The sequence below is a fragment of the Daphnia pulex genome, chromosome 3 (genome assembly GCF_021134715.1).
Source record: "Daphnia pulex isolate KAP4 chromosome 3, ASM2113471v1".
Lineage (NCBI taxonomy): Eukaryota > Metazoa > Arthropoda > Branchiopoda > Diplostraca > Daphniidae > Daphnia > Daphnia pulex.
Window position 1 is genome coordinate 10292975 of NC_060019.1, and position 25875 is coordinate 10318849.

A 25875-nucleotide genomic window follows, 5' to 3' on the forward strand; every position below is an offset into this window, starting at 1 on the left:
TTGATTAGGCCCATCCATCCATCAGCTCTTTGCAACCCCCATAAACAGTTTCACGTCATGCTCAGTTTGAGATGGCGACGAAAACATATGGGTCGACTCTTATTTGTTCAATCAGCCCTTGTTGGTGTATAGTTGATCTTCTCCTCATCAAAATATACAGCGATCACAGAAGGATGCTTTTGGCGGAAGAATGAAAGTAGAAACGTATTGTACAGGAAAGAAAAAGAAAAGTGAACGAGAAGATGGTGGAAAGACGTATAGAGAGAAGAGAGAGAGAGAGAGAGAGAGAGCTATTTTGGGTGCAAGACCCCCGATGAGCTTTTCTAACCGAATGAAGAGATCCCGACGGCAGAGAATTGTTGGCCAGTCGCTGGTTGACTGCACGCTTTATCGGAAGTGGGTTCGTGCGGGAGGCTGGATCATCCTTTTTTTCTGTTTCGAAGAATCACTGGTGCTTTGCCTCTTCTTGAAAGTTGGTTTCGAATTTATTGTTGGTTGGATACACCAACACCCCCAAGTGTGTAAGGCTAGTTGGAACTAGGTTATGCCGTAGGATTTGGCGGCTAACCTCGCTTCATCGTCGTCATGGCCGACAAGGAGAGCGGTTCCGAGCAGGATGATGTTTCCTTCCTGAGAACGGTATGTGTTATTAACCCCGTTCCTTAATTCTTTAACCCTCACCGGCACCGTGTGTGTGTGTGACGTCTGTCATGAATGTTTTCCGCTGGTCGAGCAGCTGCCAATCAGCTGGTGAGGTAAAAAAGATGTCCGGCACAAAAAGAGTTGGTAATCAGAATACAAAACGGGATCGTGTGTGGGGTGTGTATTCGATCGGAATCTAAAGACATTGGCTTCCATCACTTGCTTTTTTGTTCTTGTTGAAAGTTTTGGCTCGTTGGAGGTGAATGTCTGCATGGCTCGGGCACGGCCCGCTCACTGACGAACGAAACAAGCACGGGCTCACGCTAAAAATAAAAAAGTTTCGGCAGCCCTTCGAAAGTCAATCCTCCCCTACCACTCGTTGCCGCTTGTTTCTCTCTATCTCTTCTCTTTCACGGCCAGAATAGATATTCGCAACTGCCTGTGTTTAGTGCCAGTACATCAGGAACGAGTGATTTTTATGAACAGACACAACAAGGGCCTTCACTCTCTCGGCCTCGCTCCAAACTGTGCAATCCAGATTTGCTTTCATTTTCAATTCGTGATTGCCGCAGCAAATTTCTACTTTGCTTATTTTGGCTTGTTGGCAACGTGGTCGTGGTTACGTCAACAAGTGATTCACGATTCGTTTCCCATCGTTGTCGCCTTTGTAGACTATGTGGTAGTACCTCTAATATTATTTCGACCCATAAACAACAGTAATTATGTTCACAGTTGTTTTGACTTGGGTGGAATTTAAGCTGATATTTAATGTTTATATAATTATTTTTTTTTTTCGGATTATTCAATGATAGGAAGATAATGTGTGCCTGTCGTGCACTGCAACCGGCGAGAGGGTCTGTCTCGCCGCCGAAGGATTTGGAAATCGGCATTGCTTTCTGGAAAACATCGCCGATAAGGTGACTTGACCATTTTATTTTCTTCTTGATACTTTCTCTCTGTCTGTGTATCGATGGGTCTGGCTTTATGTCTTTCGTTTAATATTCGAAAGAATCCGGATAAGCTGACATCGGAGCGCACTAAGCCTAGCTCCGTTATCGGCAATCTGCTGTGTCATTAGTCTTCACAGTTGACCCTTAGGTTAAGTGCCGAGTTAATGAGTTTGACATTCCATTTGAAAGTTAATCTACTTAACAATGTATGACCTCTTTTTCTGCTTCGACCTACAGAATGCCCCACCGGATTTATCACAATGCGTCTTCGTCATCGAACAGGCTCTTTCCGTTCGGGCTTTACAAGAACTTGTCACAGCAGCTTCGTCCGAATCGGTGAGTGTGTATACTTTTATCATACCAGTTTTTAGTTGACTCATTCGCCTTCAGTCATTTTTCAGCAATCATTTAGTAAAACGCCAAAGTTCAATTTTGTATTGTTCTGTACAAACGTCAGTAGATGGCTCTTGCTTCCATCAATTCAAATATTTCGCGCGAGCGCGCATGAAGAAATTTTTTAAACGGTGTTCGCCCACCGATTATTAGCATTAAACTGCTTTAAATAGTTATGGCAATTAGTGACAAAAATATTAGGAGCGATTTCTTCCAAGTGTAAAGAAAAAATTCATTATTATGTTACAGGGCGGAGGATCCATTGTAAGTAATAACATGGCCCGAGCGAGGCATTTTTCGGTCATATACACGTTTTAAATTTTTAATTACGTATTTATTCTGCTCAAACGCATCAGAATACTTACCCTCACTTTTTCTTCGTCAATTATCATAGCTTCTTGTGCTAAAGTTTTCCAAAGGCATGTTCTAGTTTGTCAATCAAGGCACACAATTATTGTGATAACGCAAATGTCTGATCAGGAACTGATAAAAAGAAGCATGTTAACATGGAGCACTTTCAAACAGTCGTGCAATTTTATTTCACTTCAAGTCTTTTGTTCTTTTACGGGGGTTTCCGGTTTGCCTTGTCTACTACTATAAATGAAATTCTTTGTCAGTTCGCGCTGAAAATAAAAGGTAGGGAGAGAAAATTCAGTAGCAGACAAACCCCAGTAAAAGAAAGGTGAAAAGAGCGCCAATCAGTGATATAATTGCACCCATGACTGTTATCAACACCAACACCAGCACTTTGTTTGTTAAATCAAGCCACGTACTTTTTCTAATCATCTTGGTTCATTCTTCATAATTGTCATCAAACGTTTCTTTTCCATTTTATATGCCTTTTTTCATGCATCGTGATCATCACAAATATGATTGTGATCACGTGTCATTTACAGTAAATTATCTGTTGGTTTCACAGGGAACAGGCACAGGCTCTGGCCACAGGACTTTACTTTATGGCAATGCAGTCTTGTTGAGGCATCTCAACAGTAACATGGTAAACAAATATATTGCATTATTATTACCAAGAATTAATGGTTTGCTGTTTGCTATTGTATATTTAACCCATCAATATTTTCGTATCAAGTATTTGGCCTGTCTTTCTACCAGCTCTTCGAATGACAAATTAGCTTTTGATGTTGGTTTGCAAGAGCAATCACAAGGTAAGCAAGTTTAGCGATTTATCATTTACATTATATCTGAAATGTCTTGATTTGTTAATCTGCCTTGATAGGCGAGGCTTGTTGGTGGACACTTCACCCAGCTTCAAAACAGCGTTCGGAAGGTGAAAAGGTTCGAGTCGGTGACGATTTGATTCTAGTTTCAGTCGCTACTGAGCGTTACCTGGTAACTATTCATCAGCAAAAACATGTTGCCCTTCAGTGTTTCAACTTCTGCTCTCATTTATCTCAGCACACCACGAAAGAAAAAGATGTATCGATTGTCAACGCTTCTTTCCATGTTACCCACTGGTCGGTGGCTCCTTTTGGAACGGGATTAAGTCGCGTCAAAAACGTTGGTATGACTTTAAATTACATGCCTACTTTCAAATTTCAACTATCCCGAATAAAAACGACGTTCTTTTTCCCTGAAAGGATTTCTGTTCGGTGGCGAAGTTTTACGCTTTTTCCATGGAGGCGACGAGTGTCTTACGATTCCGTCGTCATGGTCAGAGCAACCTGGACAAAAGTCAGTATACATTTTCATAAAATTTCCAAAGGATCTGAGTCGACGATTTTTGGTTTTAGTATCGTGGTCTACGAAGGAGGTGATGTTGTTTTACAAGCTCGCTCTTTGTGGCGGTTGGAATTGGCCCGTACCAAATGGGCTGGTGGATTTATCAATTGGCTTCATCCCATGCGCATCCGACATATCACCACTGGCCGCTACCTTTGCTACAATGAAAATAAAGATCTCTGTCTCCTTCCTAGGTTAGTATATTTTAAAAATATAATCAATCTCTGTACTAAAAATTGATTCCCTGAAAAAATTCAGGAATGAGGCCAACTTGGCGGTCAGCGCATTCTACTTGCGCAAAGAAAAGGATGACGAGAAGAAAATATTAGAAGACAAAGATTTAGAAGTTTTGGGCTCTCCTATTATCAAATACGGTGACAGCACCGTTATTGTTCAACACGTTGAAACTGGTCTCTGGCTTTCATACAAGGTATCACCAATCTTTCATTAGAATCTGTTAGCCATAACCTGTTCATTATTTTAACGTGTTTCACACTTGATAAAATAGGCCTTCGAGACAAAGAAGAAAGGTGTCGGAAAGGTAGAGGAGAAACAAGCCGTTTTGCATGAGGAAGGAAAAATGGACGACGGACTTGAGTTCAGTCGAAGCCAAGAGGAGGAGTCTCGTACAGCTCGTGTTATCAGGAAATGCAGTTCCCTTTTCAACAGATTTATCACGTATTTAACTCATTTTATTTTAAAAATATGTCATCATATTTAAACTGTTTTTATTTTAGAGGATTGGATTCTCTAGCAAACGATCATCAACACATGACGTTTTTTGAAAATGTTAATCTGTCCGAAATGGTAAAATGTCTTGAAGATTTGATCGACTATTTCGCTCAACCAGAAGAGAATATAGGTATCGTTTAATCGAAAGTTAATTATTTTGCTTTGTTACTGATGTTCTTTTTATTATTTAGAGCACGAAGAAAAGCAATTAAAGTTGCGAGCCCTACGCAACCGTCAAGATTTATTTCAAGAAGAAGGCATCCTCAATCTTATTTTGGATGCAATTGATAAACTTACAACAATTACTGGCCAAGGGTATATGGCAGCACTAGCTGGAGAAGCTGCCGGCCAGAACTTGGAAACCATTTCGGCCTATCTCTATCAGCTACTAGGTATTTAATCAATTACACAAATCAACTGGTAACCTCGGTGTATTCACATTCTATGGCTTTCTCAAATTCAGCCGCCATTATTAGAGGAAACCACACGAATTGCGCTCAATTCGCCCAATCACATCGATTGAACTGGCTATTTAGCCGACTCGGCTCCCAAGCTTCCGGAGAAGGTACAGGCATGTTGGACGTACTCCACTGCATTCTTATTGACTCCCCAGAAGCCTTGAACATGATGAGGGTATGATTTCGTGAGATTTCCTTTTATTCACTCATTTAAAAATCACAATTTTACCCCATAGGAAGAGCACATCAAAGTAATTATATCTCTTCTTGAGAAACACGGAAGAGATCCCAAAGTCTTGGATGTTTTGTGCTCCTTGTGTGTCGGTAACGGAGTTGCTGTCCGCAGCTCGCAAAACAATATCGCCGATTATCTTTTGCCCGGCAGAAACCTGTTACTTCAGACACAGTTGGTTGATCATGTGTCTAGCATCCGACCCAACATTTATGTTGGCAAAGTCGCCAATTCAGCGGTTTTTCTCAAGTGGTACTTTGAGCTCACTGTGGATCATGTCGAGGTAACGACACATCTCATGCCCCACTTGCGCGTTGGATGGGCCAAATTACCTGGGTAAGACTTCAATGTTTAAAAATGATAATTTCAATAACAATTTCCTTTTTACCTATAGTTACGTGGCTTATCCCGGAGGAGGAGAAAAATGGGGCGGTAATGGCGTAGGTGATGATTTGTATTCTTACGGTTTTGACGGAGCCCAGTTGTGGACAGGTATAAATATTTCAATAAGATGCAGGAATTGAAATAGTTCTCTAAACTGTTTCACTCCATGTAACAGGCGGTCGAAGCACCGTTGTTCATGCCGGAATGACCGAGCCTTACATCCGGAAAGGAGATGTAATCGGTTGTGCTCTAGATCTTTCGGTCCCCATTATGAATTTCTATCTTAACGGAGTCAAAGTCAAGGGAAACTTTAAAAATATGAACTTGGACGGTATGTTTTTCCCAGTGGTCAGCTGTTCTGCACGAGTCAGGTAAAAACGAGAGAAATATCCTCTCACTTTAGCAACGAATATTTCAATACAAAATGTTTTCTCTGTTAGTTGCCGATTCTTGTTTGGAGGTGAACATGGTCGTTTAAGGTTCCCGTCACCGTACGGATTCTCTCCGCTGTACGAGTGTCTTCTACCGACCCAGACTTTAGCTCTCGATCCTTGTTTCCACTTTGGGGACTTGACCAAAAGTACATTGGCAGGCCCTCTTGAAGTGCTGAATGACACTGCTTTCGTGCCGCAACCTGTGGATACGTCGATGGTAAGCTGCGCTTGAAATGACCAACTTGGATTATTGTTTAAAATTTACGAAATCTAGATTGCTCTACCTACTTACATCGAAACTATTCGCGATCGTCTGGCGGAAAATATTCACGAAATATGGGCCATGAACAAAATCGAAGAGGGATGGGTGTTTGGTGAAAGACGAGATGATTTACACAAAATCCATCCTTGTTTGACTCCGTTTGAACGATTGCCGCCAGCTGAGAAACGTTATGACACTCAACTGGCTTTGCAAACACTCAAGTCGATAATAATAATTTTTTTTAAATTAATTGTTTGCTTTACTAACTGATTTTCATGGATTATTAGGACAATTCTTGCCTTGGGCTATCACATCACTATGGACAAGCCTCCATCGCGCATCAAAACAGTGCGATTGCCCAATGATCCTTTTGCCCAGTCGAACGGGTATAAACCCGCCCCATTGGATTTGGCCAATATTACTCTTAGTGGCAAATTAGAGGAATTGATTGATCATTTGGCAGAAAACACCCACAACGTCTGGGCCAAAGAACGTATTACACAAGGATGGACTTATGGCCTCAACGAAGTATACTAAAAACACAAATGAAATTATTATTATCAATTAATTTCATCAACATTTGTCATTTTAAGGATCCCGACAACAAGCGTAGTCCTCACTTGGTCCCTTATTCTAATGTTGACGACATCATTAAAAAAGCCAACAGGTAGTACTCTACAATTTGCCACAGCATATGTATGTTATCCACTAAAACTCTTTGCTTTTTAGAGATACTGCCAGCGAAACTGTTCGTACTTTGCTCGTTTACGGTTACGTTTTGGAGCCACCCACAGGGGAGGCACATGAAACTGGTTGGATTCAAGTCTGTTTTTAATCATTACAAACTATTTTATAAAAGCTGTTGTTTTTCAGCTCTAGTCGGTGGTACGGTGGGCTCAAAAAATCCAGAATACCGAACATATCGAGCGGAGAAAACATATGCCGTGTCCTCTGGAAAATGGTAAAAATTTCTTGGGAGGAATTTCGTCAGAAATGATTGCTAAAAGTTTTCCATATTATTTTGTTGCAGGTATTTCGAGTTTGAAGTTCTTACATCTGGCCCTATGCGAGTGGGTTGGGCTAGAGCTGATGCCAAAGCTGGTTATCAATTAGGCCAAGACGACTGCAGCTGGGCTTTCGATGGATGGAGGGTACGTGCTTTACATGTAGTCTAAGATTAGATCGTAGGTGCGGTAATCAGTACTGCTCATTCTTTCAGGAAGCGCATCGTGAGGCATCATGTTTATTTTTAATTAAGCTTTTATCTTTTTTTTTTCCTGACGTCCATCACATATTTTAATTTAAGCAAGCAGATGAGTGAGAATCCACTGCCAATTCCTTAATTCTTTTCTATGTTAGATTCGTACGGTTATTCTTTTATCACCATAGCTGTCATAGCATGCCTTCAAATACGCGTTTATAGTTTTGCTGAAAAAAACGCTGTTAATTATTTTGTAATTTGATTATTCGATGACATGGTCTAAAATACTTGAATCGACCGTCACTGAGAATTCCTTCACCAAATCTTTTTGCTTATGATCACTATGTACTCCGAATGTGTCTGTAGGGCCTTAAATGGCACCATGGCTCAGGGGACGTGTGCGGAAGAAAAGTTCAAATCGGGGACGTGATCGGTTGCATGATCAACTTGCACGATAGAATGATGTGTAAGTACCTATTAGTCACATTTATATTCGCTTCATAGCTGCACGGGCATGAGCATGTGCAATGTGTTCTATACCTTTATTAGCCGAACCACGGCATTTTGTAGTGTATCTTATTGTTTTATTTGAAACTGATAACAATGTATAAAGTCTTCAAATGACGTAGAAGGCCAGATCCGAATGCTTTGAGTGAGTGTGTATGACGTTTTGTGTGCAGGAGGAGAAATTTTTCGTGGGATCTGGTGAATCTTTCGGCAAACACTGGTCGGCTGGAGATTGTGTTGGCGCCTTCCTCGATTTAGTCGATCGCACCATCAGTAAGTATCGGAATAAAACTAATCCCGTAAAATTCTAATAAGAGTCTTTGTTGGTACACGGGACAAGATGTTGAGTGACAAGTAAGTTTAACTTGATCGTTGAACAAATTTAAACTATCCAGCTTATGGAGGTATGTCGCGTGTGTAAAGCCCAACGATCGAGCTTTTCTAACGTGGTGAATTGTGTGCCGATAGTTTTTTACCGAAGTTTCGAACAAAAAAATTGATTTAGAATCCTTATCATTTGGATGTTTCTTTAAAGCACGAACCGATTCCCTATCGAATAGTTTATTCATTTTAATGAAAAGAATCATTCACGCAGGTTTCTCTCTAAATGGCGAATTGCTTATGGATTCTATGGGAAGTGAAACCGCATTTACAGATATTCAAGGCGAAGAATTCATTCCGGCTTTCACATTGGGAGTTGGACAAAGAGCAAGACTTGTTTTTGGACAAGATGTTAATGCGCTTAAATATTTCACCTCTTGCGGTCTTCAAGAAGGATACGAACCATTCTGCGTGTATGTTAACCCATTATATCGTTTTTGTAGGGATTTTTTGACTAGTGCTTTTCTCCATACAGAAATATGAGTCGACAAATGACTTATTGGTACACACGCGATCAACCCATTTTCGAGAATAATGACGATTTCGCGGATTCTCCCATAGAAGTGACGCGTATCCCTGGTGGATCAGATTCTCCACCTTGTATGAAGATTTCTCACAAGGAATTTGAAACAATGGAGAAGGCCAATTGGGAATTTCTCCGATTGTCCTTGCCAGTTACCTTTCACGATGCCTTCATATCGTAATCGCCCTGTTGTCATGTCATTGCGTAATGGCAAATAACATTTTTTTCTCTTTTGAAATGTAGTGAACAGGAGAAAGGTCGACGATGGCAGGAAATCCGTCTACGACAGAACCGTCTTCGGGCTGATAACGTGACGCGCAATGCCACGCTGGAGCAAACTATGTTGAAATCAGGATTCACGATGTCGGATATCAATGGTAATATCGGGAGCAACTATCTTTCTTGGCCACTTAGAAATTAATTTTACTATTTTACAGAACTTCAGTATGGCTTCGACTCTGAAGAACAACGCAGAACCCAGCAAACTGGATCTAGACCGCCGGTTCCCGAACGAGCTGGTCGTATGCGCAGCATCGATTATAATACAAACGGTCTTGATATTAATGGTCATGTAAGCGATGCCAGTCCCAGCAAAGGGATATTGCGTGCCACCAGTGAACTTCCCATTGGTAGACAAACTCGTGAAAACGATCGCAAAGCCCGAACTCCCGACACGAGCGGAGGAGATCCCAAGGATAAGAAACGTGGGAAGTCGCCTTTTGCGTAAGATACGATACAAAAATTGTAAAAATATATTTTCAATTCATTTTTCCCTTTCCCCAGATTCTTTTCACGCCTTCGGGACGCCAGTACCGAACGTCGCAACAAAGCCAAAACTCCCGAGCCAGGATTGGCCAACCGCGATGGAGTACAGAAACCAGAAAGGTCGAAAAATCTCGCAGCCAAGAACGTCAATAATGTTCGGTTGGCTCCGGTACAAAAATCTCTAAATGAGTAGAATTCCCGCATAGTTCAATATTTTCATTTTTGTTTTGGCAGAACGATCTGAAAGTGATTCCGCCTGCAATTCCTGATCGGCGACCATCGAGACAAGGATCAAGCCCCATGATACAGCCAAGAGGAATAATGGGAGGCGAAGATTTCGATCCTTTGGATGTTGAATGCATGCGGCTCATCAATGAATATTTCTATGGTGTTCGAATTTTCCCGGGTCAGGACCCCAGTCACGTTTACGTCGGTTGGGTCACGACGCAATTCCACTTGCAAGATAAGACTTTCGATCAGTCCAAGGATAGAAAGGTTCTTATTTCCAGAGTGGACGAACAAGAGCGTATTATAGAAAGGTTCTTTACTATTACCTAGATCGCAATTTGTGTCATAAAATAAAATAAATATCTTGGGTTATTCTTCGCAGTGTGGACCGTCACAGCTGCTACATGTTGCGAGCCGACGAGCTCTATAACGAAGTAACACAAGACGTAGCCAGCAAAGGAGCGTCTCAAGGAATGTTTATTGGCTGCTTCATTGACACGGCTACGGGATGGATTAGTTTCACCTGTGAAGGAAAAGAAACGAAACACCGTTACAAGGCATGTTATTTCTACATTCGATTCTCCCCAAGCCGCTTATATTTAAAGGTGATTAAATGATTATGTATTTGCAGATGGAAGTGGGAACAAAACTCTTCCCTGCCATTTTTGTTGAGGCCACCAGTAAGGAAGTGTTACAATTTGAATTAGGCCGCACTCCCACCACATTACCTCTTTCAGCTGCGGTTCTACAGAATTCTGAGAAACACGTTGTGCCTCAGGTAAGACCGTCAACTAACCTATTTTTCGTGGGCATGACAATCATAATTTTGTTTGGTTATAGTTCCCACCTCGACTGAAAGTTCAAATTTTGAAACCACATCAGTGGTCACGCGTCCCTAATCAATCTCTTAAGGTATGTAATTAATAACTCGAAATAGTGAGAATCCTTCTTTAACTGTTTTTCTTTATTACTATTCTAGGCACATGCCCTGAAGCTCTCTGATCTTCGTGGCTGGAGTATGTTGTGTGAAGATCCTGTTTCTATGCTGGCCGTCCACATACCGGAAGAAGACAGATGCATAGATGTTCTTGAGCTAATTGAACACGAGCGACTTTTGAGTTTCCACGCGCACACTTTACAGCTCTATTCAGCTTTGTGCTTTCAGTCTAATTTCAGAGCAGCACACACTCTTTGCTCATACGTGGATCAAAAGCAATTGCTGTACGCCATACAGTCCGAGTATCTTTCAGGGCCATTGCGAGCCGGCTTCTCTGATTTACTGATTGCTCTACACATTGAATCACATGCCAAGACCATGGAAGTGACTCAAAATGAGTACATCATTCCGATGAGTAACGAGCTTAAGGATTTGTACTCGGATCCTGATATGACACACAGCTTGAGTTCACTGCGTGTTGAATCCATCAGGCCTCAAATGACTACAACTGATATTCAAGAGCACATTGAAACTATCAAGGAATTGAGCACACCCTTTTTCCCCTTGGAGACAGTAAAAGTATTTGCTATCCATGCTTTAGAACTCGCCGTTAAACTGAATCAAGTTCATAACCGCGATCCAATTGGCGGAAGTAACGAAATGCTATTCGTTCCCCTTCTCAAACTTATTGATAAACTGTTGCTCGTTGGAATTATGGAGGACGACGATATTCCGCCTTTGCTGAGTCTGATTGATCCTGAAACTTGGGATCCGACTTACGATCCCATGGTAATTTATATTTTTTATTGTGTATAGTTCCAATTTAATACGTTCATAAACTTTTTTGGCTGCAGGGGAAAGATGAGCACCGAAAAGGACTTCTTCAGATGCCCTTAGCAGAGGGTGTCAAACTGCAAATGTGCTGTTTACTGCATCATTTATTGGACAACCAGCTTCGCCATCGCGTGGAATCGATTGTCAATTTCAGTCACGATTTTGTCGGCGAGATCCAAGCGGATCAATTGCGTCGTTATATCGAGATCAAACAGTCTGATCTTCCCTCAGCTATAGCTGCCAAGAAGACGCGCGAGTTCCGTTGCCCGCCAGTCCAACAAATGAATGCCATCTTGGGATTCAAAAATTTGCCGGAAGAAGAAAGAGAAAACTGTCCATGTAATGAGGAACTAGCGCAGATCCAGACGACTTTCCACGAATCTTTCACGTCCAAGCTCCTTCACAAAATGGCAGAGGAAGAGCTAGTCGAAGAGGAACCAGTGAAAGAGGAAACTAAACCCGGACTCATGAATCGCATGATGAATGTTGTCACGCTAGCAAAGAAACACGAAGAAGAACAAGTAGCCGAAGAAAATGTAAAATCCCGTGAACAAATATTTCGCAAAGTGCTCATTAGAACTATTATTTCCTGGGCAGAAGAGTCGGTAAATCGTATTGTTTCTAATGCGCAAAATTTTAGTAGCTTCATCCAAAATTTGTTTCTACTTTGCAGGTAATCGAAAGCTACAAATTGGTGCGTGAAATGTTTCGATTGTTACTGCGTCAGTATGATGGCGTAGGAGAGGCCATGCGAGCTTTGCAGAAAACATACGTCATTAACAGTCGCACCACAAAGGACGTGCAGGAACTCTGGATTGGTTTGAGTCGTATCCGCGGCCTATTGCCTGTTCAAATGTCGCAAGAAGAAGAGGAATTAATGCGAGAGCTCTTATGGAAGATGGTCAATAACCATTCCTTCTTCCAGCATCCTGATCTTATGCGCAATCTTCGTGTCCATGAGAACGTCATGGCTATCATGATGAATACTTTAGGTGCAAACCCTCGAGACGGACGCTCTTTCTTTTATCTATTCTTAAAAACAAATTTATTTTTCAGGGCGGCGAGCTCAAGCTCAGTCGGACGCACAAACACAGGCTCAAGTTCAAGCTTCAGGAGGAGAAGCTGAGCTGGTTCCAAAAGAGAAGGATACTTCACATGAAATGGTTGTAGCCTGCTGCCGTTTCCTTTGTTATTTCTGCCGAACTTCCCGTGCAAACCAGAAAACCATGTTTGAGCACTTGTCTTTCCTTTTGGAAAATTCTAATATTCTCTTATCAAGGTATGCTTAAAACTTCAAAGTACTAAAAGATTTCCATGAAATGGTTGCAAAAGAAACACGAATTTACGACTCTACAATTTGTGTGTCCTTTCCAGACCTTCACTGAGAGGTAGTACTCCACTGGATGTTGCGTATTCTTCAGTAATGGACAACACTGAATTGGCATTGGCTTTAAGAGAACACTACCTTGAAAAGATTGCCATCTACTTGTCCCGTTGCGGTTTGCAATCCAATACCGAGTTGATGGAGCGAGGCTATCCCGATTTGGGCTGGGATCCTGTTGAAGGTGAACGGTACTTGGACTTTCTCCGTTTCTGCGTTTGGGTCAATGGCGAAAGTGTAGAAGAAAATGCAAATTTGGTCATCCGGCTATTGATTCGCCGTCCTGAATGTCTCGGCCCTGCTTTACGTGGTGAAGGAGATGGTCTTCTAACAGCCATTACCGACGCCAATAAAATGTCGGAACGTATCCAAGTAAAGCCATGAGATTTATTTTGCGGTAAACAACATCAGTCTTATTCTAATAAAATATCCTCTAACATAGGTGCAGAAAGCCCTTCATTCAGGAACTGGAGCCATAACAATTCCTGGACTAAATCACCCGATGCCACAAGGTGATGATGACGAAGATTTCATCGACATTGGAGCTGCTATTCTCAGCTTCTATTGCACCCTTGTCGATTTGCTCGGACGATGTGCGCCGGCCGAGGCCGTCATCGCCCAAGGAAAGAATGAGTCTCTTCGTGCTCGTGCAATTTTGCGATCCCTGGTACCCTTGGAAGATCTTGAGGGTGTGCTTAGTTTGCGCTTTACTCTACAAAACCATGGATCTGAAGATGGTGGATCTGATTTGCCATCGGGACTTATTCCTGGTCACAAACAGAGCGTTGTTATCTTCTTGGAACGCGTTTATGGCATCGAAGATATCGAATTATTCTTCCGTCTTTTGGAAGAAGCATTCTTACCGGATTTGCGAGCTGCTACTATTCTTGAGAAAACGGATGGTGGCGAGTCAGACATGGCTCTTGCTCTTAATCGTTACATCGGGAACTCCATCTTACCTTTGTTGATCACCCATTCTCGTTTTTATGCCGAAGCTGAAAATCACGCAAGCGTTTTGGACGCGACGCTCCATACAGTCTATCGTCTTTCTAAAAACAAGATGTTGACTAAAGGACAACGTGAAGCTGTTTCTGACTTTTTAGTTGCGCTTACCAGGTAATCATTCATATTGGTAATTTGCGTTCTCTTAATAATTCTTTTTGGTTTTATCACAGAGAGTTGCAACCAAACATGCTGCTCAAGCTCTTGAGAAAGCTAACGGTAGACGTTTCTCGTCTTTCCGAATACACTACAGTGGCTCTCAGGGTACTTAACGACTCATTTACAAGATATTAAAGTTTTCAAAAACTAACTGACGTTCTTTTCCAGCTTTTGACCCTTCACTACGAACGTTGCGGCAAATATTATGGCGCTGTTGGTGGTCAAGGCAGTTACGGTTCTGCTAGCGACGAAGAAAAGCGGCTTACCATGATGCTCTTCTCCAACATCTTTGATTCCCTTTCCAAGATGGTAACTTAAAACAATCTTATAACCGAATCCCAAATGTGTACATTCAATTATTTAAATAATAGGAGTACGACCCAGAATTGTTTGGAAAGGCCCTACCTTGCCTAACGGCTATCGGGTGCGCTCTTCCTCCAGATTACGCGCTGGCCACAACAATGGAAGATGAATGGTATAAATCAGCTCCTCCAGATTCCAATGGCCCATATGATCCTCAGCCAATCAACACCATGAAGTAATGACGTTTACGATAATACTTGAAAGTCAGATTTTAAAAATGCTGTTATGTAATAGGGTTTCCTTGAACACCGAGCTTACTAATCTAGTGCAAAAGTTTTCTGAGCACTATCACGATGCTTGGGCTAAGCGAAAGATTGAAAACGGTTGGAATTTTGGTGACGTCTGGTCAGATGAGACAAAATCCCACCCGCGATTAAAGCCACCTCATATGTTGTCGGATTACGAACGAGAGCGATATCGGGAACCTATCAGAGATTCCTTGAAGGCTCTGGTGGCATTAGGCTGGAGTATTGAGTTTGCAGATTATGATGCCGCCAATAGCAATAGAAATAGCATGAGACGCTCCAGCACGGTAACTTTTGTTTCTTTGTCGGAGAAGGTTTTTTTTGCCATAATTTTACTTGACAAATCCATTTGTGTTCAGGACGGTGGCACTACACCATATAATTACAATCCCAACCCAGTGGATATGGCCAATCTTACTTTGAGCAGGGAAATGCAAAATATGGCCGAACGCTTGGCTGAAAATTCGCACGATATTTGGGCGAAAAAGAAGAAAGAAGAAATGGCCTCTTCTGGTAATAATTTTTTTCTCACACACATAAAAACACCTGTAAAACGAGTTGAACATAGGTGGAGGTTTGCACCCTCAGATGGTACCATACGACCTGCTGACTGACAAAGAAAAGCGGAAAGATCGTGAGCGAACTCAAGAGTTGCTGAAATATCTCCAATTTATGGGCTACAAATTGCACAGGTAAGGGTTCAATAAAATACATTACGAATTTCTTCTCTTTCTATCCCTTACACCCTCCTTTTCCCAATTAATAATCTTATTAACAATCGTCAGTGTGACTTTTTTTTTATCCTGAATGCATTCGGATGTTTCCCTTCGATATTAATTACGTATCCCTGTTACAACCTTCCTTTTACTCATCACCAACATTCAACTTGATCGACCGTTTATGCACATGCAGCCCTGCTACGAAGACTTCATCTAGGTACTTACCATACAATATTTGGTATTTGGTTTCGCTAAAAGGACTATAATAAAGTTTCCGCGATTTATTTAACTGGCTTGTGCTTTTAGATTTTCTAAATTTTAACAAAGTAAAATATTTGCATTTTGTTTTACAGAATGGGAAAATCACAAGTACAGCAAAATCCGGACGCAGTGGCCCTTGAAGGAGAAAATGCATCATCTAGCGATCGTCGATTTGCTTACAGCTTGTTGGAGAAGCTGATCCAGTATTTAGATATTGCTGCCTTCAACATGAAACATTTGCGACCCAGCACCAACTATAGCCGCAGAAGCAGCTTCAAAACTTCAACTCGAGACGTCAAATTTTTCTCAAAGGTTTTTTTTTAATGCTCTCTAGATTAATTTGATACATCTTAAACTCTTATAAATGTTTTTAGGTTGTGCTTCCTTTAATGGAGAAATACTTTAGTACCCACCGCCATTATTTCATAAGTGTCGCAACTGCTACTAGCAGTATTGGAGCAGCCTCAATGAAAGAGAAAGAAATGGTAGCCAGTCTGTTTTGCAAACTAGCTTCTCTGATACGCTACAAGTTTTCTGCGTTTGGTTCCGACACCCGCATCGCTGTGCGATGCTTACAAGTACTGGTTCGCGCTACCGACGCCAAATCTCTCGTTAAGAATTGTTACGAATTCATCCGCACATCCATGTTGATGTTTTTCAACAATGCTGCCGACGACTTGAGCCAGTGCTTGAGTAATTTATACGAGGTAAATTTGATTTATTTTGTGACACATTAAATCGTTTCATGGTGTCTCATTTTTTCCGTCGTTATGATCAGATGAAGTACAATTTGCTTCGAGGAACCCATTTGAAGACTTCTTCCTCTCTCTGTTACGTTCAAATGGTTCTTCTTCCGGTTTTGACCGCCTTATTTGATCACCTGTCCGTTTACGAGTTTGGCAGTGATCTTCTAGGTAATAATTGATTTTCTTACTCTTTTTTTTTTATTTTGCCATTCTTAACGAACGATTTTTTAAATGTGCGAATAAACAGTTGACGACATACAGGTCGCGTGCTACAAAATTTTAAACAACTTGTACACATTTGGAACCGATTCATCTGTTTACAAGGACAGGTATCATTATTACTAGTCTCACAGATTTTACTTTAAACTTACGCATAAACAATCACAGGAAATTCATTAAGATTGAAATCGATCGTCATCGACCGTCGATTGGTAGCTGCTTGGGTGCCTTCGCTTCAACGTTTCCCGTTGCTTTCCTGGAACCCCATCTGAATAATCACAACCCGTACTGCATTCACGGAAAATTACAAGAATCCTCCCTTGAAGCTCAAGATGTTATGTCCAAATTAGAGTCTAGTATGCCGACGCTCGAGACTCTCCTTGCTCAAGTGGAGCAATTTGTCGCTTCCGAGAAGAGTTACACAGACGCCCCTCATGTGATTGACGTCATGTTACCTATGCTGTGCTCTTATTTACCATTTTGGTGGGCTCAGGGTCCTGACAACCAAGACCCTGTTGGAGGGTATGTTTACTTTACAGCCAAGGCAACAAAGGCTAATAATCAAATTAATAAATAATTTTTAATTACAGAAATCATATTACTATGGTAACCAGTGAGCATATGAACCAGCTGCTGAAGAATGTGCTCAACTTGATCAAAGCCCATGTTGGCTCCGAATTGGCTCCTTGGATGACCCGCATCGCCGGATTCACTCAACAAATTATCATTAACACTTCAGAAGAGCTTCTCAAGGATCCTTTCCTCCCTCTTGCTCTAAAGATTCGTAAACGAACAGAGCAGATGTTTCACAAAGAGGAGACTTTGCGTGGCTTCTTGAAATCAACCACTGAAGACACGTCACAAGTTGAGGGACAATTGCAAGGCGACTGGTATCTCTTGGTCAGAGACATTTATGCCTTCTATCCGCTGTTGATCAAATACGTCGATCTGCAAAGAAACCACTGGTTACGTCATGATGTTCCTGAAGGAGAAGAGCTCTACGCTCATGTCGCTGAGATCTTTAACATGTGGTCGAATTCCCAGGTATTTAAAACTGTGATGCGTTTTTAATACGTCCTGAAACTAAATTTTTATGTTTTGTCACCAGTATTTTGGAAAGGAAGAGCAAAACTTTATCTCCGCCAATGAGATTGACAACATGACCCTGATTATGCCAACTTCAGCCAGCAGGAAAGCGACTGTTGTTACGGATCAAACCCCGGCTGGAGCGTCGGGGAAAGTCGTAAGTTTACCCGCAGTTGATAGAAAAGTGAACACATTGTTAAACCGTTTTTTTTTTTTTTTTTTTTTTTGTTCTTGTTATTGAATGTGTAGAAAAAGAAGAAGTCACGTGATCGCAAGCGTGATAAAGACAAGGAAATCGCAGCCTCTTTAATGGTTGCTTGTCTGAAACGACTTTTACCTGTCGGATTGAATCTTTTCCCTGGCAGAGAGCAAGAACTTGTACAACACTGTAAAGACCGTTTCTTAAAAGTAAGAATTTTACGAAGTTCTCTAATATTGACAACACGTTACTAATGGCATTCTTTTATCGATCGCCATTGTAGAAAGTCATTGAGCGTGAAATCATCGACTTTGCTAAAACTCAGCTGACTCTTCCGGACAAGATTGACCCCTCAGACGCCATGTCGTGGCAACATTATTTATATTCTAAACTAGGTTCTAAAAAACCAAGCCCCGCCATAGCCGGAGTGGCAGACTCAGCAAAGAAGAATGCTAATCACCAAGCTATTTTAGACGAATTGGTTGAAAGAATTGTAGCCATGGCCAAAGTTTTGTTTGGTTTGCATATGGTATGATGCCTTTTTTTTTTTAATTTAATATTTCCTCATTCTTTAATTTAATTTTAATTTGTCTAAGTTATTCTCTGACACATTCAAAATGGTTAGATTTCTAGTTTTTCAATATTAGTTTACTTCCTATTTTTGACACAAAAGTTTTACCGAAATTATGCATGGGCTCTCGCAGATTGATCACCCACAGCAGCAGCAAAAGGACGCCTGGCGTTCTGTGGTTTCCTCTCAAAGAAAGCGCGCCGTCATTGCCTGTTTTCAACAAAAATCACTACACTCTTTACCTAGGTTCTTATTTTGTTGTATTTCACTTTCTGTTACTTATTTTAGTTTCTGTTCAACCTTAACAACTGCTGTTGCATGGAGCTTTCGCTTTTTAATTTTACGCTTCTGCACGCACCATCGCTGCTTTCTAGGTATTCTTTGAACCGCAAAGTACGTACTGGAGCTACTACGCTGGAGTACTTACCATTCAAAATCCTATTAGCATCTATTAAAATAAGATAACCGTGAAAAGCAATTAAAGTGCAACATCGACAAAATGCGCATGCCAACAATCTGTATCTAGGCTACTATTAATCCGTTACCTGCCCCAGCGTCGGGTTGGAAGAAACTAATTTCTATTACTCGGAAACGCGCCATTACCTCATGTTTGAGATATCCCCACCTGTTCGAAATGCCAAGGTATAGTCAAAATGTTAGAAATCCTTTTATTTACAGTAATGAATCAACATTAAAAAAAACTTCCCTATAAACATAAAGATGATCGTCCTATTAACAAATCGTCTTGGTTTGTGTGCTCTTGGTTGAATGTTGCAAGTGTCTAATCGCCATCCCCTCAAATAATTTGTTCATTTTAAATTGAACTCTTTATTATTTTAGACACAAAGCCATCAACATATTCTTGCGAACCTATCAAGAGCTTTGGCTTGCCGATGAAAACGTTGGTCAAGAAGTCATCATCGAAGACTTGACCGTAATTTAAACGTTATTTTTATAGTAATTTTGTGTTATTTGTTTTCTTAACCACGACTGTTTCATTTCCAGCAATCGTTCGAAGATGCCGAATTGAAAAAGAAAGAAGTCGAAGAAGAAGAAGGTAAACCTGATCCTCTTCTGCAACTAGTGACTACTTTTAATCGAGGCGCTACTACCGAAAGAGCGGGAACGACTTTCGAAGACGAACTATACATGGCTTATGCTGTTATCATGTCTAAGTAAGGAGATGTCTCTATCATAAATTTATTTGATAACACTATTAACCTTTTTTTTTTGTAACTATGTCAGGTCTTGTGGCGAAGAGGAAGAGGAAGACGAAGAAGGTGGAGATGAAGAAGGAGGCGCCTCAATTCACGTACGAAAAAACTTTCAAATTAATCGTTGTGCGATTTATATAACGCCGGTATAATAAAACAGGAACAAGAGATGGAAAAGCAGAAGTTGCTGTTCCACCAATCTCGGCTCGCTTCCCGCGGTGTCTACGAAATGGTCCTGCAATTTATTTCAGCCGCCAAGGGCGCCCAGTCGGACATGGTGATGAACACGCTAGAATTGGGTATTTCCATTCTCCGCGGTGGTAATGTCGATATCCAAATGGTAACAGAAAACTTTCCGTTCATTTCTTTGTTCTTGAGATTTACTGCACATTTTAATATTTATTTGTAGCAAATGTTGAATTACTTGAAAGAGAAAAAAGATGCTGGATTTTTCACCTCAATCGCTGGGTTAATGAATTCCTGCAGGTCTTTTACCGATAAAAAAATCCAATTACTTACGTGATGAACTAAAAAGTATTTGATTCTTCAGTGTCTTGGACTTGGATGCTTTTGAGCGCAATACAAAAGCGGAAGGACTTGGTGTCGGTGCTGAAGGTGCAGCCGGAGAGAAAAACATGCACGATGCCGAATTTACCTGTGTTCTATTCCGATTTATTCAGCTGACTTGCGAAGGCCACAATCTCGGTATAATTTAGTACGTTACACGAGAAATTTAATGAGTTAATACCAAAATTGGTCTTTTTTAGAATGGCAAAACTATTTGAGAACTCAAGCTGGTAATACGACCACAGTGAACGTAGTCATTTGCACTGTCGATTATCTGTTGCGCTTGCAGGTATATAATGGAAATATCTCGTAGCAACCAACAGAAACACTTGTTATTTAATCATTATTCCCATCATTTATGAAATAGGAATCTATTATGGATTTCTACTGGCATTACTCTAGCAAGGAAATTATTGATCCCGCGGGCAAAGCCAATTTCTTGAAAGCGATTGGTGTTGCCAGTCAGGTTTTCAACACGTTAAGTGAAGTTATTCAGGGCCCGTGTACGCTTAATCAACAGGCATTAGCTCATTCAAGGTAAAATTTAAAACGTTTGTATGTTGGAGATTACAAAGGATGTGTAATAATCGTTATGATACGTTCGCCAGATTGTGGGATGCTGTTGGCGGTTTCCTCTTCCTGTTTGCTAACATGCAAGACAAATTGTCAAAGCACTCTAGCCAGCTTGACCTGCTTAAAGAGTTGCTCAATCTTCAAAAAGACATGGTTATTATGATGCTCTCCATGCTTGAAGGTAAAGTAATTTCTCCCTTTTTTTTTGTCGTAAAGTTATGTTCTCACTCATGTTTTCTGTCATTAAAGGAAATGTCGTAAACGGAACGATCGGAAAGCAAATGGTTGACACACTTGTAGAATCTGCTTCTAACGTTGAGGTACGAAGATTTTCACAAATTTTCAAACTTCTCTCTATTTATTTTTGATTTTTTACGCATTTTTTTCTTTCAACGTTCCTGACTCTGCTCCTTGATCTGAAATTTACCGCGGTATCGAACAGCTTATCCTAAAATATTTTGACATGTTCCTTAAGCTTAAGGACTTGACGGGCTCAGCGGCTTTCCAGGTAAGAAAATTATTTTTCTCTTGTAATGAACTTGGGCTGCTTATCAGGATTTTCAAAAACACGCTTGTTGAACTCGTAGGAATCGGAAACCACCAAAGATGGATGGATCACTCCGAAAGAATTCAGAGAAAAGATGGAAGCTTTTAAGAGCTACTCAGTGTATGTTTACGGAACGAATAGCTCAAGCCACAATGTCACTTAATTTTTTCCATTAAACAATTTATAGGGAAGAGATGGATTTCATGCTGTCTTGTTGCGATACTAATCACGATGGAAAAATTGACTACATCGAATTCACGGAGAGATTCCACAATCCGGCTAAGGAAATCGGTTTTAACTTGGCGGTTCTTTTGACTAATCTTTCAGAACACATGCCAAGCGATCCTCGGTAAGCACTTAGAAAAGGAGAAACAGATGCTATTCAGTAACGGTTACTTAACGATTGTTTGCTGTTTGTGTGTTTTCCAGACTGCAACGTTTCCTGGAAACAGCAGGTAGCGTTCTCAATTATTTCGAATCGTTCTTAGGACGCATCGAAATTATGGGCAGTAGCAAAACGATGGAACGAGTTTATTTCGAAATTAACGAGTCGAACATTGAGCAATGGGAAAAACCGCAAATTAAGGTCTGTTTTGTAATTTCAGTACAGTCAACAAAACATGTGTTCTAAAATCCAATAAAAAACAATTTTGTAGGAGTCGAAGCGTGCCTTCTTCTACTCAATTGTTACGGAGGGAGATAAGGAAAAGTTGGAGGCCTTTGTCAACTTTTGCGAGGACGCCATTTTTGAAATGCAGCATGCAAGCGGATTGATGGCCTCCGACGAAGAAGGAGGAATATCGCAAGCCCGCCAAGCTGCATACAAACTGCCAACTGACGAAGAAGAACAGTAACGAAACCACGAATTTATTCAGACATTTGTTCTTACTAAAAAAGGAAATAATGTTATACAGGGGGCCAATGGACATAATGCGCCAAAAGCTCAAGGGTTTCAAAGACACGCTTGTTTTTGGGCTATCCATGTTATCTCCATCCAACATCCGAAAACAGATTCGAGAACTCAAGCAGAAAACTTATCCCGAACTCTTTGTCGGTTTCTTCAAGCTCTTCTTTTACATGTTTTACTACACCGGCTATTTTGGCGTCTACTTGATCAAGTCAGTCAGACACGGGACATATTTTTTTGTCAAGAAACATTTGCTTAGACATTGGATTTTTTTTTTTTTTTGTTAAAGACATTTCTTCCGCATTTTACTCTCCTTGATGCGCGGTCCCCAACCGGAGAAAGTGCCAGAGAAACCGGTCACTGAAGAGACAACAATGCTCATTCTTCGACCTCCTCCTCCTCCCGCTCCAGCTATATTACCAACCGAGCCGAATGCAGAACCCGTTACTACAGTAGCATTGGTGGGTTCGCCTACTGACCCTACGGCTCAAGCCGCTGACGGATCTACCACAGTTCCTCCTGCCGGATCATCCGATCCTACCCAACCGGATGCCACTGGAGCCCAGTCTACTGGCGCAGAGCAAGCTTCGGCTGCTCCACCACCTGCAGCTTCGAGTCTGTTTGTTGGCACCCTAACAGATCCAGCGGAAGAAGCCGCTAAGGCAGCTGCTGCTGCTGAAGTGCAAGCTCAACAGGAGGCTACCATGGCGGCTCTTGATGAAGCCAAGGCCACCTCAGTGTCGCACACGGCCGCATCTCCAGTTGCACAGGTCTGAGATTTAGTGTACGAATCTTGACATGTGGACCGTTTTCTCTCAACTTGATTTTTAACCGCAGGTGAATCTTGGAGAATATGTCAGAAAGGCCATTTGTTTCCTCGCTCGTAACTTTTACACACTCAAGTACGTGGCCTTGGTTTTGGCTTTCTGCATCAATTTTGTCCTGCTTTTCTACAAGGTATTTGTTATTATAATTCATTACGTTAATTTTTGCGCTGTTGTATTCACTATGGATTATTGTAATGAATGTTTCGGTAGGCTTCGAACATTATTGACGGAAACGCTGAAGACGAAGCTGGCGGAGAAGTTGGTGGTTCGGCCGAGGCTGAAGGAAGTGGAGGATTAGCTGACTTAGCAGAAAGTATAGTTGATGCGGTTGAAAATGCAACGACAGAAATCTTTAACGCTACTCAGGTAAATTGTATTTACACATAATAATAAGAAAGCTTTTCCAAACATCTTGTCGATGTGAGTTTAGAATATTGTGGAAACAATTCTGGAGGGCGGTGAAGAGGCTGGTGATGGTGACGGTGACGGCGATGGAGATGGCGATGGCGATGAAGAAGATGCAGAGGAATACATTCATGTCGATGAAAGGTTCTCTTACCTCGCAAACGTCCTTCGCGGAATGGCTGTGCTGCACTCGCTGATATCGCTCTTCATGCTTATTGCCTACTATCACCTCAAAGGTATATCCAAGTCCTGCTTGTGTCAGTAATAGAAAAATTCACCTTCCTTGATTTTTGCAGTCCCGCTGGCCATCTTCAAACGTGAAAAGGAGATTGCACGTCGCTTGGAATTTGACGGACTGTACATTGCTGAACAACCAGAAGAGAATGATATGCGGGTAAGTTGATTGATTTTCTGTTGTATACAAAATCTTGTTTTTATTGATTTCTCTGTAATTAATTTGAATCGCCAAAGGCTTATTGGGACAAATTGGTCATTTCGGCGAAATCCTTCCCCGTTAATTACTGGGATAAGTTTGTAAAGAAGAAAGTCCGCCAAAAGTACAGTGAAACCTACGATTTTGATGCCATCAGCAACCTTCTGGGCATGGAGAAAAGTTCTCTATCTCAGGAGGAGGAAGTGCCCTCCGGATTCGTAAACTCGCTCTTGAGCGTGGACTGGCGCTACCAGGTGGGATAGTGATTAGAAATTGAGCAAGCGTTGGCGACTTTATATTCAACATGTCGGTGTACTTGACCACTAGGTGTGGAAAGCGGGGGTGACCATTACGGACAACTCCTTCTTGTACTCGCTGTGGTACTTTAGCTTCTCAATCTTGGGCAACTATAATTATTTCTTCTTCGCCGCTCATTTGCTGGATGTGGCCGTCGCCATTGCCTCGTTGAGAACCATCTTGCAGTCCGTCACTCACAATGGCAAGCAACTGTTGTTGACCGTTATGCTGTTAACCATTATCGTCTACTTGTACACGGTCATCGCCTTCAATTTCTTCCGCAAGTTTTACGTGCAGGAGGAAGACGATAACGTGGACAAGAAATGTCACGACATGTTGACCTGCTTCGTCTTCCACATTTACAAAGTCTGTTATCTACTTAAATTCTATTTTCCATTTCAAAACTAATTTCGCTCTATTCAAGGGTGTCCGAGCTGGTGGTGGTATCGGTGATGAAATTGAATCGCCCGACGGCGACGAATATGAAGTGTATCGCATTATGTTCGATATCACCTTCTTCTTCTTCATTATTGTTATTTTGCTGGCCATCATCCAGGGTAAATATTTGTCATGGGATTGCAACTTTCAAGACTTGCGCGTTTCACGATTTCCATCTTGCAACAGGTTTGATTATTGATGCTTTCGGAGAATTGCGTGACCAGTTGGCCAGCGTTTCTGAAAATCTCGAGTCCGAGTGCTTCATATGCGGTATAGGAAAGGATTACTTTGATTCTGTTCCACACGGGTTCGATACGCACGTACAAAAGGAGCACAATCTGGCAAATTATCTGTGAGTTCTCAGATTTGTAGAGTGTACATTAAAATGTTTTACCAATTTTATGTGTACCGGTTATCACTCACAGGTTCTTCTTGATGCATTTGATCAACAAACCGGACACGGAGTACACGGGTCAAGAGACCTATGTATGGAACATGTACCAGCAACGTTGTTGGGACTTCTTCCCAGTCGGAGACTGCTTCCGCAAACAATACGAAGTGGAATTGGGTGGAGGAGAGAGCGAGAAGAAAGGATAAAAACACTACCCCGATTTCTTTCCCCCTTTTTGCCCCCCTTCTGGATGATTAATGAACACGACTTGTGTATTATTTACCACCCTGCTTTGGTGTTCCTGTTTTTGGAAGAGTCAAGAGAGATTGTCGGGAGCAGCAGTCACCACGCTAGTTTAAGGTGTTGAAGTTCCTTTTCTAATAATGCAGTATCATGATACTTTTACTTTTTATTTATTCATTTTCGGGGGAGTTGTGTAAGGGAAGGCTGATGGATCTTTGGTTGAGTTTTATTTTGACGAGTTTTGCTGTGTAGTCCCTATCTGAATTTCACACTCACAAACATTTAAAAAATTGGCTTTTCCCTCTTTTTTCCAAAGGAACATGACCCTCCGCCCCACCACGGTCTTTTGTCACTTGCAAAAATACATCCTCTCTCTCTCTCTTCTGATAAATCTGTCATCATCAGTCAAGCGCCTATTTCAAACATCCATTTTGGTTAAATTCGCGTAGTTCTATTCTGTATCGCCCTGTTTTTGTTTTGTT

The 25875-nt window shown here is 41.4% G+C and overlaps 1 protein-coding gene across 7 annotated transcripts; it reads left to right on the forward strand.

The window, feature by feature from the left end:
• The first annotated feature begins 354 nt into the window (after positions 1-354).
• Positions 355-25784, forward strand: LOC124191089 (ryanodine receptor-like). Of its 7 annotated transcripts, XM_046584083.1 has the most exons (84): positions 355-639; positions 1455-1559; positions 1830-1928; positions 2235-2249; positions 2905-2982; positions 3073-3148; positions 3220-3332; positions 3399-3504; positions 3581-3674; positions 3734-3916; positions 3981-4152; positions 4231-4400; positions 4460-4584; positions 4646-4846; positions 4918-5087; positions 5149-5480; positions 5539-5636; positions 5704-5899; positions 5969-6179; positions 6237-6445; positions 6512-6752; positions 6818-6891; positions 6954-7036; positions 7098-7185; positions 7255-7375; positions 8106-8205; positions 8528-8726; positions 8789-9013; positions 9080-9213; positions 9274-9559; positions 9620-9770; positions 9836-10140; positions 10212-10386; positions 10461-10607; positions 10670-10741; positions 10809-11555; positions 11621-12205; positions 12274-12592; positions 12657-12879; positions 12975-13353; positions 13424-14097; positions 14157-14247; positions 14311-14451; positions 14514-14680; positions 14740-15037; positions 15110-15263; positions 15319-15442; positions 15663-15686; positions 15823-16042; positions 16105-16437; positions 16509-16644; positions 16724-16805; positions 16864-17217; positions 17286-17739; positions 17804-17938; positions 18031-18189; positions 18264-18509; positions 18685-18797; positions 19392-19485; positions 19557-19726; positions 19797-19863; positions 19926-20105; positions 20175-20251; positions 20316-20470; positions 20533-20621; positions 20700-20869; positions 20941-21086; positions 21155-21225; positions 21348-21413; positions 21493-21572; positions 21640-21801; positions 21882-22038; positions 22109-22302; positions 22367-22570; positions 22649-23129; positions 23197-23316; positions 23397-23552; positions 23617-23827; positions 23888-23985; positions 24063-24278; positions 24352-24687; positions 24746-24878; positions 24946-25111; positions 25185-25784. In XM_046584083.1, the coding sequence occupies exons 1-84, from the start codon at positions 586-588 to the stop codon at positions 25354-25356; spliced, it is 15537 nt and encodes a 5178-aa protein (XP_046440039.1). In that variant the 5' UTR covers positions 355-585; the 3' UTR covers positions 25357-25784. The 7 variants fall into 7 exon arrangements, with proteins under 7 accessions (XP_046440039.1, XP_046440041.1, XP_046440040.1 ...); XM_046584085.1 differs by lacking the exon at positions 15663-15686; XM_046584084.1 differs by lacking the exon at positions 2235-2249.
• Positions 25785-25875: the final 91 nt, after the last annotated feature.

Excerpts from the sequence above, each read along its gene's own strand:
- LOC124191089 (XM_046584081.1), top strand. The coding sequence starts at position 586 with ATGGCCGACAAGGAGAGCGGTTCCGAGCAGGATGATGTTTCCTTCCTG. Across the intron at positions 6,180-6,236 it reads AACCTGTGGATACGTCGATG|ATTGCTCTACCTACTTACAT; the intron begins GTAAGCTGCGCT and ends TACGAAATCTAG. Across the intron at positions 15,264-15,318 it reads AGAAGAAATGGCCTCTTCTG|GTGGAGGTTTGCACCCTCAG; the intron begins GTAATAATTTTT and ends AGTTGAACATAG.